Source organism: Lycium ferocissimum, chromosome 6 (genome assembly GCF_029784015.1).
Source record: "Lycium ferocissimum isolate CSIRO_LF1 chromosome 6, AGI_CSIRO_Lferr_CH_V1, whole genome shotgun sequence".
Taxonomy (NCBI): domain Eukaryota; kingdom Viridiplantae; phylum Streptophyta; class Magnoliopsida; order Solanales; family Solanaceae; genus Lycium; species Lycium ferocissimum.
In genome coordinates, this window is record NC_081347.1 from 2784875 (window position 1) to 2797638 (window position 12764).

General features: G+C 33.5%; 1 protein-coding gene across 4 annotated transcripts; it reads right to left on the reverse strand.

Moving 5' to 3' along the window:
* Positions 1 to 6770: 6770 nt before the first annotated feature.
* On the reverse strand, positions 6771 to 9827 carry LOC132058916 (PLASMODESMATA CALLOSE-BINDING PROTEIN 4-like). Of its 4 annotated transcripts, none has more exons than XM_059451329.1 (5): positions 9621 to 9827; positions 8779 to 9021; positions 8636 to 8672; positions 6998 to 7390; positions 6771 to 6884 (listed from the first exon to the last, which is right to left on the reverse strand). In XM_059451329.1, exons 1-4 carry the CDS (start codon positions 9673 to 9675, stop codon positions 7120 to 7122), a joined length of 606 nt encoding a protein of 201 aa, XP_059307312.1. In that variant the 5' UTR covers positions 9676 to 9827; the 3' UTR covers positions 6771 to 6884; positions 6998 to 7119. The 4 variants fall into 4 exon arrangements, with proteins under 4 accessions (XP_059307312.1, XP_059307313.1, XP_059307314.1 ...); XM_059451330.1 differs by having other exon boundaries at positions 6771 to 6863; positions 6976 to 7390; XM_059451331.1 differs by having other exon boundaries at positions 6771 to 6836; positions 6943 to 7390.
* Positions 9828 to 12764: the final 2937 nt, after the last annotated feature.

Here is a 12764-nt window from a genome sequence, read left to right on the forward strand (position 1 = left end):
GGGTGCATATATATGATGATGGTGTTAAAATTTAAAATGGAAATTGCAGGTAGTGTTGGATTTCCTTTCTCCATATCAATGAATCTAATGTAAGAACACATTGTCCCCAAGAAAGAAAAAATATAAAATCATTTCTAGTTATGATTTCATGTAACTTAAAGTTAATTCAAAGTATACTATAATTATTGTAGTAGAACATGTTATCGTAATTGGCTAATTGCATATCTTTTCACATCAAGGCTGTGGACGCTCATGTTTTTCTAGTTATGTAATCCTTGCTTAGAAAGAAGTATTCACCTTTGATTTAAGTATCTGAAAGGAAGTGTCGCATTGTATTAGGAAGAGCTATCTTTGTGGGCTCGCGCACGCGAGATTTAGCCCGAAGCCAAATTGATGAATTTGTCCAAATTCATTGCCCTCCCGATTCACTAATCCTTTGGAACTAATTCTGTCTTTAATTCATTTGTAATATATGATACATTATGAGAATTAATCTGCCATTATTTTTTCATGGCCATAATGTTCACGATTATTCTTCATATATATTCATACATTGTTTCCTTGAGAAACATACAGAAAAGAAATATTCTTTTTCCTAATTTCTGAGTTACTGAGTGCTCTACCAATCTAAAATTTTGTCACGACTCAAATCGGAGGGCCGCAACCGAAGCCCGAGCCTTACTTGTCAAGCACCAACGTGCATATCATTTAGCCATCTTTAATACTTACAAGGGCTGGTTAGGACAACATGAACTATATATCATGAATAATGGAACTTTAACGTAAACAACCCAAAAGTGATACTGCAACAACATGTATGTACATATGCGGGCCGAGGGCCACCATGATAGACTGTACATAAAGGTACAGGCCGGCAAGGCCGCCATGATAGACTATATACAACAAAATCAGCTGGCAAGGCTACATGAAAACTATACACAGGACGAGTACTGTATATGAGCCTCTACAGAATCATAAAGTTATCATAAGGTCGGGACAGGGCCCTGACATACACCAATAACTACGGCCTCCACAGCGGCTTCAAACTCTCTCTAGATCCAAAGTTATGTAAAAATCCCGTAGAAAATGTATTTATAAGGTATCATAAAAATCAATTCCAACTCGGACCACGAAAAATAGCGAGCTCACGTCGCGCAAGTGGCGTGCACAGCCAAACAAACTTCAGAGGGTACTTTTCTTCGCGATGGCGATGCGTGGAAATCGCACGTCATGCTGTCCGTCCGTTCTTCATATCCAATTTCAATTGTATGTTCATTTAAAAGGTGCAAACTCCATCTAATCATTATGGCAATGATTGCCATAATGGTTAGACCACAACTTTTTGTCTCCTTCTCTTTTTCTCTTTTGTTTTCTTTTTGCTTTTTTCAATGTTATTCCAAATCTCATGATCTCCCCATCATCTCCCCGTCGCTTTATTTCTACATAGTAAAAATATCATATTATCACAAACCACTATAATTAATACTCAAATTTCGATTAAAAGTACTAAGATGTGATGCAAATAATAGATCAATATATACATTTTTGGCCCATATGCATTCTAATGGTGGAATGAATGGTAGTTATGGTGGCTTCTGGTGGTGGTCTAGTGGAAGTTTAATGACTGTATTTTGTGTATATGTCGTGTGTATAGTATCAGATACATGACATATTTCAACAAAAAAAAAAAAGAATACATGACATACATGTGAGTTGTGACATATATCCTTTTGGCTCCCCTCCAATAGGGGATCTGTCCAGTTCCTCAATTACCCCCTTCATATTATGACATGTGTCCTCTCAATAATCCAATGACTTAAATTTGTATAAATTTTTAATTGAGCGGGAATTCGAACCCGAAATCAAAAAAATTTTAATGAAGGACAAAAGTTAAAGACCGCCAATTTGAGGGACAAAAATAAAAGACCACCCCTAGAAGGATAATCCTGCAAATTGGCCCCTATTTTAGCATAGGGAGAATAACCTATATATACATAAGAATAGAATATATTTATAAAATATGATGATACTTTTCAGTTTACAAAACATACCAATAGATTTCTTACAAAACATGTACGAAAATTTGTATATAAAAACTCTATGAAATATGTATATCTCGCTCAAATCTTAAAATTTTCGCTCAGAATTTTGTGTATGAAATATGTATATTTCGTTCAAGGCTTAAAAATTTCTCTCAATTTTGTGTATGAATATTGTATGAAATATGTATATCTCGCTCAAGGTTTAGAATTCTCGTATTTTTCGTGTATGAAAACTGTATAGAAACAATATGAAATATGTATATAACTACATAAAATTTGTAAAAAGTTCATGTTAGTTTTTTGGAAATTTAATACAACTACAACAATATTGTATACAACTTTCATACAATATTCATACAAATTTATTTGCTAAATCAATTATTTTAACCATGGTCAACAATTTACACCTATCTTCCTTCTGTCTTTGCCAGACACCAACCCACCCCTTTCCCTTCCATCGATAAAACAATAGGAGATTGAAATTGTTTAACACCAAGTTAGAACTCAAATCAGAAGTAGAGGGTTCCTCAGATGGTATACTCTACGAAGATTTTGAAGTGTATGGAGAAATTTCATGCTGAAGTTGCTTCCATGTCAGACCCATATGTATTGAAGAATGAAATTTGATGGCTTCGTTCTCTCAATATTTTTTCTAAATTTACATTTTTTCAGATCTGCTCTTTTTCAAATCGTGTTTGTTTAGATCTGCCATCAGAGTTTTGTTTAGATCTGCCATCGAAGCGTGCCCTGAACTCGCCATAAAAAAACGTCGGAGAAGAGGAAGAGAAAGGTGGGGCGGCAGAGTTCTCGGGGGAAACGGAGAATGGGGAGAAGGGGAAAGGAATGGTGGGGTGGCTCATTGCGGATGAACAGAGAATGGGGAAAAAGAAAAGGCAATGGTGGACTTTTATTTTTTTCAGATCCGTTATGTTTTATAATTAAGTTGATATATTTTGTAAATAAGAAAAAGTTTTTTTTTATTTTTTTCAGATCCGTTATGTTTTATAATTAAGTTGATATATTTTGTAATATAGAGTCTTAAATAGTATTATTCGGTCATTTCCCCTTTAGCATATCTAGGAAAATTATCCCGTACAAATACACAGGCCTAAACATAGCGGCCCAACAACAACAATACAAACTAGACCGTATCTCTAAATTGAACTTGGACCTTATAGCAAGAGCAAGCTGCAAACTTCTTTTTTTTTTTCTTTTTTTTTTTCTTTCTTTTTTTTTTTTTTTTTTTTGTGTGCGCGAATTGCCCTTCTTTTGGGAGGTTTTACTTTTGCCTTCAAATTGATAGCTGTTTAATTTTTGCTTTCGCCCGATACTCGTGACCTACGGGTTCGAGCCCCACCAAGAAAAATAAAAAATAAAAAACTTCACAAAGGCGAAATTTTTGCATGCTTTGAATGTATGAATTTTTTTATTCCAAAATAAGGCAGCATATCTGCTGTCAAATTAACAATGCCATGATATCTAGAGTTGAAATTAAAGAAGTGACCTAGCTTGAAGTGTTGAATTCAATCTGGTAGACTGTAACAAATGCGTCATTTAAGATAAACGGATGGAACTGGCAAGAGGAAGAAGAGAAACAAATTAAAAGCTTGAAGCAAGTGGAGAATTTTGGCTTGAAGTAGAGTTTTGCCTTCAAAATTCTGTCTTGCGAATCCAAATTCTATCTTGCGATTTTTTTAAAATTTTTGACTTGAGCGGAGGTTCGAATCCGAAACCAAGGGATTTTTAGCGAAGAGCAAAAGTTAAAGATTTCAAACTTGAAGGGAAAAAAATTAAAGACCACCCCAAAATAAGGTCATTCGTGCGAATTGCCCAATATTTTTTGTCTGGATTAGGTTTTTTTCAAGCTTTTATTATAATAGATTAATTTCATTTTTTTGCGCGGATGCCCTTCGCCTAATATCCCGAGGTTCTAGGTTCGAACCCCGATAAAAAAACAAGAAGGAATTTCGCAAGGCAAAACTCTGCCTTCAAAATTCGCAAGGCAGAGTTTTCGGTAGAGTTTGAAACTCTGCCTAAAGCATGCAAAACTCTACCTTCGAATTCAAACTCTGCCTTGCGAATTTTTTTTTAATTTTTAATTGAGCGGGAGTTCAAACCCGAAATCAAGGGATTTTCAGCGAAGGGCAAAAATTAAAGACCACCCCCAGCGAAGGGCAATCCGGCAAATTGCCAGATTAGTTTTGTTGGTTCTTAGCGGCTGAACTTGTTTGATTACTACTAACAGTTACTAAGATTTTCCAAATCTCGTAGCACTTGGGACTTTACATCCCCTGATCCTACTTAACAAGTGTACTTTGGTGTGATAGATTCATTAGTGGCTATGGTTCCCTTGTTAGAACAAGAATCTTATATACATCTTTATGAGTCTTTCTTTCAATATCCTGGATACTTATTCAGAGCAGGAATTTCGGGTAAGTGATGTTGAAAATTTCAACAAATGTAGACTAACATTAACTTAATTATTTCGGTTTATAAAATGGGCTAAATAAATATAGTTGGTGGACATGATTGGACCATCTATACATTGGATTCTTTGTTGCACCTGAATCACTTCACGTATTGGAGTGGAAGACCCTGTTGAAGACCTAATAAAGCATGATATAGAGAGAGTGTAGCAGGAGCAATGCGAGGAAGACATAGTTAAACGTTTCATACTTCTGGATTGCGCATTTGCACTGATGAACGAAACGGATTTACAAGTATGCGTTTTATCTCTAAATTATGGTGTTCTTGATCCATGTAATGATCTCAGCTTTACAGATCAACTTACAAGTGAATCATTTGGCCTGGGGCCATATTGATTGTATGCATAATCACAGCCATAATTTTCTCATGCTTTTGAGAGACTGATCTAGTTGGTGTTTTGTTTCCTTTCTCCATGGGAGCACATGGGATGGCTTAGGTTAGTTATCTGTCTTGTCGAATATTTATTCAGTGGAAGACATTATTACTTTCTCCTTTTTTTTTTTTTTTTTTTTGGGTACAGGAAGACGATAGTACTACCATATTCCTTAGGGATCGTTTGGTCCATGGTATAAGCTGGAATATCCCAATACTAATTTTTTGTATCGTATTTGGTATAAGATATAAATTTATCCTGGGATAATTTTATACATCCTATCAAACACGGTACAAAATAAAGTATAATCCTAAGGGTAGAATATCCCACCTTATCCCAAGAGGTGAGATAAATTAATTCCGGAACAATTTTGGCTACCTACCAAACGACCACTGAATATTATATTTTAATCTCACAATTAATTCTGGGATAATTTTGACTACCTAGCAAACGACCACTTAATATTATATTTTAACCTCACAATCAGAACAGTCAAAGATGCTTGAAGTTCCTTCTGCTTCAAACTCATCAACTTCTCAAATCTTTCAACTAGTTTGAAATTTTTGGCCCTAGGTTTTATTTTAGGGGTAAAGAGCAAACGAAATAAGTCATGACAGAGATTAGACGCATGTTATAAATTCGAACTCTATTGTGGACAAAAGCTCAGGTAAAGTTGCATTTTGACAAAAAATTAGAAGCATGTCACGAATTTAAACTCTGCTGCAGACAAAAGTTGAAACAAAGTTAAAGATAATGACTTATATTTCGAACCGCGCACCACTGATCAGCCAAAGCCAATAAGCAATAGCTTTGGGCCCCCAAACTTTTAGTGCCCTATTTTTATTAAATTTTATGACTAATTTGTTTAAAAAGTTACAGTATGACTTATAGTGCAATTATATAATTTCTAAATACGTAAATTATTTTTAAAATTATACATTCAAATTTATGATAAATATAAAAAAATGTGACTCTCAAGATTCGAATTCTATCACATAAATTGAGCTTGAGGGAGTACAAAATTTATATATAACAAAGAAAAATAAAATAAATTATTTAAGTTATGTGATTAATTAGCTACATTGTCAATTAAATAACAACATATTCAGTGTAATCTCACATAGTGAAGTATGAAGAGGATAAGATATACGCAAACCTTATCTCTACCTTTATAGAGATATTGTCAATTAATTTTTTTTTTTTAAAATAAATTGATTTGAAAAAGTTGTTCACGATTTTACATTATTCTTGACGATTATAAAATAATAACTAATGACTTTACATTTAAAAAAATTAAAAAAATAAATTTTAAATAAAAATATATACGACAGACCTTTTGAAAAGAATTAGGACCTATTTCTGACCTTATCAAGTTACTATAATAAAGCACCTTTATGTCCTGTCATTGTTAATAATTAATCAAGTTCCACAGTGGCTTGAAACTTGAGCTTTTTGGTGTGCATCTCTTTTACATACAGAAACAAACAAAGATCAAGTGACAAGAAATATGGTTACTTTTTAACCGAAAGATGACAATATTACTCCCCCGTTCCAGAAAAAATTATATTTCTTTTCTTATTAATTTGCCCAAAAAAAATTAATACATTTTTATATTTAAAAATAATTTAACTTTATAAAATAATCTCTAGCCATATAAATATTTAAATCTTATTTTAAAACACACATTTTAAAATTCTTCCTTTAATTTTTAAAATTCGTGCCAAATCAAATCAAGATAATTTTTTTGAAACGTGGAAGTACTCATTGATAACAATATTTGAATAAAAAATTACAGCCTCTCTACTTTTCAGATATACAAAAGGGAAAAATCTAAAAAGAAAGAGATTAGGCCCTTCTACACCACTACATTTTCAACTTACAAACTGTTCCACCTCCTCTTAAAGGGGAATCCAGTTCCAACTTTTTCATGACAACTTAAAAGTAGATGATAAACAAAAAAACTACACAGAAAAAAAAAAAAACTTAAAAACTGTTCCACCTCCTCTTAAAGGGGAATCCAGTTCCAACTTTTTTCATGACAACTTAGAAGTAGATGATAAACAAAAAAACTACCCAGAAAAAAAAAAAAAAAAACAAGTGGAAAGTTGTGTCCACATGCTGACCCAAAAACTCTATTCAATTGGAATATCATGCAAATTATACTGCTTAGGCATCTAGGCGCAATTGTCCCTTATATTTTCCCCATTCTTGATTCTTTTAGACCCTTAAGCATACCAAGCTTATAAATAAAAAGGTCATGGTGAAAAACACACTGCTCTGATGTATAGTCCCCGTCCCTATCCCCGTGTTATCGGTCATGCCACTTCCTGTCGGTCCAAGTCCGAATACTGCATTAGTCCCTGGTACTGTTGTGGTTGTGCCGGTTCCAGTTCCCATGCCAGTGCTGGTGCCGGTTCCAGTGCCCGTGCCGGTTCCAGTGCCCGTGCCTGTGCCTGTGCCTCCTGTTGTTGGAGTTGTGCTTCCACCACTGTTACAGGTAGCCAAAAAGGAAAGGATATCAAGAAACAAGCTACTATATAATACTATGCTCGGTCCACATTATCTGTCTTTTAGGATTTTTGCACACCCTTTTAAGGATACGCTCAAAACCTTTGTCTCTCATTAAATACGCCATTAAATTAACCGTTCACTAATTGGAACGGTAAGGGTGGATTCGGGAAAAAGAAATGGTAAATGAGGAAATGGTCACGAGGAAAGCAAGTAGCATGACACAAATAAATGGACCCAAAATGATTAAAAGTGTTAGGTGAGGAATCAAGCAGTTGCATGAGGACACAGACAAATGGAGGAACTAACACGATTAAAAAATGCTAATCCATGATGGTAGATGCACCTGAGATTTTCTTCATAGCAAAAGGAGAAAGGGGCATATATCGAACAAATAACAATCAGAAGATCAACATCAAGACAGCTCACACATGCACATAAAGAAGAAACAAACTCATCAAGTGAGTCATACTATTTGGTAGTGAGTAGTGACGGGCACCAAACAATAGCTATTGGAATATAATGGTAAAATAAAGTACAGTACTAGAAAGAGCAGCAGCAACCATCTTAAATTACATACAACAACCGACCATTCGAGTCATAATCTCTGTTCCTATGTATACTCTCCTTCCATTTCAATTTATGTGAACCTACTTGCCTTTTAATTTGTTTCTAAAGAATGATCACTCTCTAAAATTTCAAAATAACTTAATTTAAACTTCTTTTTATCCTTAATAATGAGAAGCGTTTATAGCTCACACAAATGTTATGACATATTTCAGATCAAGTTTCAAAAATATCATCATCACACAAATATTATGACATGTTTAATATGACAAGTTCCAAAAATCCTTTTTTTCGTAAATTACATACTCAATTAAATAGATTCACGTAAATTAAAACTGAGTGTAAGTCTTTTCATACCCAAAAGCCCAGTTTTAACTTCCTTAATCAACCCTTTACCAACCAAATTGACACCAGGAAAAAAATGGGGACCTTTTTCTTCCTTTTACCAAGATCAAAAGGTGGAGAATGAGCTTTAAGCTGAAGCTAATATCACAAAGCCAGGACAGAAGCTAGAATCTTTCCTTTATTTTTAAGGTAGAAATTTAAGTAGAATCTAATACAGCCTCAAAAAAACCCCAATTAGGAAGAAAAAAAAGTGTGAGATGGTTATGCAATGCCAGATCAAACATCACATAAGCCATAAGTTTAGAAAACATACCCAGCAGTGGACTGATATACACATCCAGAACCAGTGGCTGATGATTAAAACAAAAGAAGAAACAACAAAAAGTTAATAATAAATCTTTGAAGAGACAAAATAAATACTAAGTAAAGGATTAGTGGGTAAATGAGGAAACTTACAAGCTGGTGCAGTTGAAGTCAAAGTTGCACTTCCTTTAAAGTCACAGCTAGCACCAGATGCACCCTTTCTCTGATAATAGCTATTTACAGCATAGTTGCAGTGATCTTTAATAGTGTCAGGATTGTAACAAGCACCTTTTTCATGGATAGGTGTGCAATCAGCTCCAGATCCACAGGCATAATCTATATTCTCTTGAAGAATCTTTTCATCTACTCCATCTTTGCAAATACAGTAACTAGCACCTACACAACAAAATCCACCAAAAATAACCAAAAAAAATTAGCTCAAACAAGCAAAATACTAAATCTTTAAACTTAGTAGAATCAAGAACATTCTTAAGAACAAAATATGGTACAGAAAACAGAGAAACTTCAAGGGCAAAAGAGAAAGACTGAATCTTTGAACTTTGTAGAATCAAGAACATCCTTAAGAGAAAAATATTATGAAACCCCATATCAAGAAAAATATGAAAAATGAACTTGAGGCAAAGGGAAAAAGACTGAATCTTTGAACTTGATGGAATCAAGAACATCCTTAAGAACAAAATATGGTGAAATCCCACCTCAAGAAAAATATGAAAAAAAAAAAAACTTGAAGGCAAAGGTAAAAGGACTGAATGTTTGAACTTAGTAGAATCAAAAACATCCTTCAGAGAAACATATGGTGAAACCCCATCTCAAGAAAATATGGGGGAAAAAAAGTGAAAACTCGAAGAAAAAGGGAAAAGTAAAGTAGCAGCTTACTAAGTGTAAAATCTGGTAAACCCCATCTCAAACAAAAATATGAAAAAAAGTCACAAAACAGATTAAACTTGAGAGCAAAGTGAAAAGTGGGAGCTTACTTGAGTAACCAGTGATAGCCAAGAAAAATACCAAAGATAACATAAAAGCAGCCATGATTGTTACAAGATTGTAGAAGCAATAATGAAGAAATTACACTAGTCCCTTTCACTTTTTCAAGAGAGTTGGTAAAGGAGAAGAAGGGTGTTATGGGAAACAACAAAACGAGAGTGACTATTAGTATCGAGAAATACAGGAGCTAAATGTTTTGTTTTGGTGGCACTTTTATATGTACGATGAGTGTAAATTTACAGTATTTTCATATGGTTTGTTGAGAATGGGAGACAGTGTTTTAGGAAACTGAGCAGTAAAGCAAAAGCTTTTGTCATGTAATTGACTGTACCTGTACTTGTGTGCATGTGTGCCCTTTGCACTTTCAAACGGTCATAAACTCACGCACATGGTCACTATCTAACTCAACTCTGGTTGAACTTACTCTTCAAAAAAGATGGTACTCTTTGGTATATCTAATACACTTTCTTTTTTTACTATCTCAAAAAAATATATACATTTCTTTATTTGATAATAATTTAACTTTAAATTTTACCTTTTACGTTTAACAAGATAATCTATAACCACACAAATGTCTTCGGCTTTAGACCACAAGATTCAAAAAAAAATTCTTTATTTCTTAAACTCCGTGCTCAGTCAAATTATACACATAAATTGGACGTAGGGAGTAGTACTACTTTCTATAAGAAGTTGTAGCCTACGTTTGAAGGTTATACAACAACAAGTAACATACCTAGTGTAATCCCACAAGTGAGGTTTCGGAAGGGTCGGATGTATGCAAACCTTACCTCTACATTTGTGAAGTAGAGAGGTGTTTTCAGTAGACGCTTGGCTCGTTAGAAAAGAACGCGGATTGTAAGAAAAGAGACAGAAAAATAGCAAGGCACAAAACAAATATGGCAACAGATAGTAATACACATCGAGGAATAAGAAACTATGCGATAACTGAATACTACTGCTAAAAGGAAGAGACAAACCCCTTCCTTCCCCACACAGAGGGCGACAACACCTAGCTACCTACTAACTTAATCATCGACCTCCATGTCTTTCTATTTAAGGTCATGTTCTCAGTTAGCTGAAGTTTATGTTTGATCTAATCACCTCCCTCATTTCTTCTTTGATCTACTTCTACCTTTCTTAACTCCTGCTACAACCAACCTCTCACACCTCCTCCTTACTCATAATTAGATTTAATTATGCAACTAAAAATTTAAATATATTTAATAATTTTCTTAATATAAGTACAATATCTAAAAAAAAAATGTATTTAATTCGTCTGAATCCATAAATAGAGTATTGTAGCTCCGCCCTTCTAATTATATCTTAGTTTATATGACACAATCCTTATTAGTTGCGTCCAAAAAAAGATAGAGTATATTTTTGTATTTAAAAACACATTTTAACATCTTTCATTTTACGCTTAATCAAAAAGAAAACTATAGTCACACAAATATTATCACATATTTAAAAAATTAAAAGTCTTAAAAGTTTAATAGCCACATAATTATAATTACAAGTTTTAATTTTTCGTATTCCATTCTTAAACTACATATCGATTCAAACTATGACAATTAATTTAAAATAAATGGAGTACTACCTAACTCAAGTCTGGCTAAACCGAAGGAATTTTTTTATTAATAAACTCTATAAATCTCTATATTGTCTCTTATTCTCTCTTGTTTTCTCTTGTTATGAAAATCGCTAGCAGCACCCCTATTTATAATAGTATGAGACCTACTTTAACTCAAAATAGGAAAACTTATTTCTATACTAATTTGACTATAAATCTTAATCAGACATGAATTAAAATATCAAATCCTAACCGGTTTTGGTTTCCTACAATTCTGAATTATTATTTCCAATATTCTTCCGTAATTCAAAGTTGTATATCTAATTCTTGATCCACTTGTCACTATCTTCGAGTTATTGAGACACTTATTTCCAACTCATCAGTTATTGAAGCACTTTCTCTTCAACCGTCACAATTGTTGGAGCACTTTCTCTCCAACCTTCAAAACTGTTGGAACACTTTCTCTCCAACGTTTCATTGTTGGAGCACTTTCTCTTCAACGTTCAATCGTTGGAGCACTTTCTCCCCAACATTCCAATTTGTTGATGCACTTTCTCACCAACCTTCAATTATTGAAGCACTTTCTCTTCAACCTTCACAATCGTTGGAGCACTTTCTCTCCAACATTCCAATTTGTTGATGCACCTTCTCACCAACCTGCAATTGTTGAAGCAATTTCTCTTCAACCTTTATTGTTAAAGCACTTTCTCTTCAACCTTCATTATTGGAGCACTTTCTCTCCAACCTTCCAATTTGTTGATGCACCTTCTCATCAACACCCAATTTTTTAAACCCTCTTTTCTAATTTTTAGAGAAGATCGTCCCTTCCTCTTGTGCTATATTTGCTTGCTCTTTTTATAAAACCTGCAATATTTTCTAAATCACTCTCACCATGATTATTTTTCATGCATATATCATTGGCCTGGCATTTGCCAATATTATCTTTGGCCAGATAGGCCACATACATGGGTTATAGCCGCCCGCCTCTTTGATTTTCTACTAGGATCGTAGAGGCTCTGATAACAATTTGAAGGAAATTTTTTATTAACAGATTCTATGAATCTCTACAATATCTCTTATTTTCTCTTGTTATGAAAATCGCTAGTAGCACCCCTATTTATATACTAGTATGAAACCAACTTTAACTTAAAATAGAAAAACCTATTTGTATACTAATTTGACTATAAATCCTAACTAGACATGAATTAAAATACTAATTTGACTATAAATCCTAACTAGACATGAATTAAAATATCAAATTCTAATCAATTTTGATTTTCTAAATTTTGAATTATTATTTCTAACATAAACTTATTAGAAAATGAAAATGAAAAATTCTAGGATTTGCTGTATAAGAGGCTGAATTATGATAGTTTGTTTCAGCTACACTTTTTTCTGGTGTTCTGTCGCTGTGAGTCTTTATTATGGTGTCCATTGCATTCAATAAGGATATTGTAAAAAGTTCCACAGAACCTTCCCACAAATATAATTACAGGAAAAGAGTTATAGTTATGATTTAAATATTAAATATTTCTTGTTAAAATATAAGGTATCATTAACTAAT

Coding starts and splice junctions, on each gene's coding strand:
- LOC132058916 (XM_059451329.1), bottom strand. CDS start 9,675: ATGGCTGCTTTTATGTTATCTTTGGTATTTTTCTTGGCTATCACTGGT. Junction 9,022..9,620: donor GGCTATCACTGGTTACTCAA/GTAAGCTCCCAC, acceptor TTTGTTGTGTAG/GTGCTAGTTACTGTATTTGC. Junction 8,673..8,778: donor GACTTCAACTGCACCAGCTT/GTAAGTTTCCTC, acceptor TTTAATCATCAG/CCACTGGTTCTGGATGTGTA.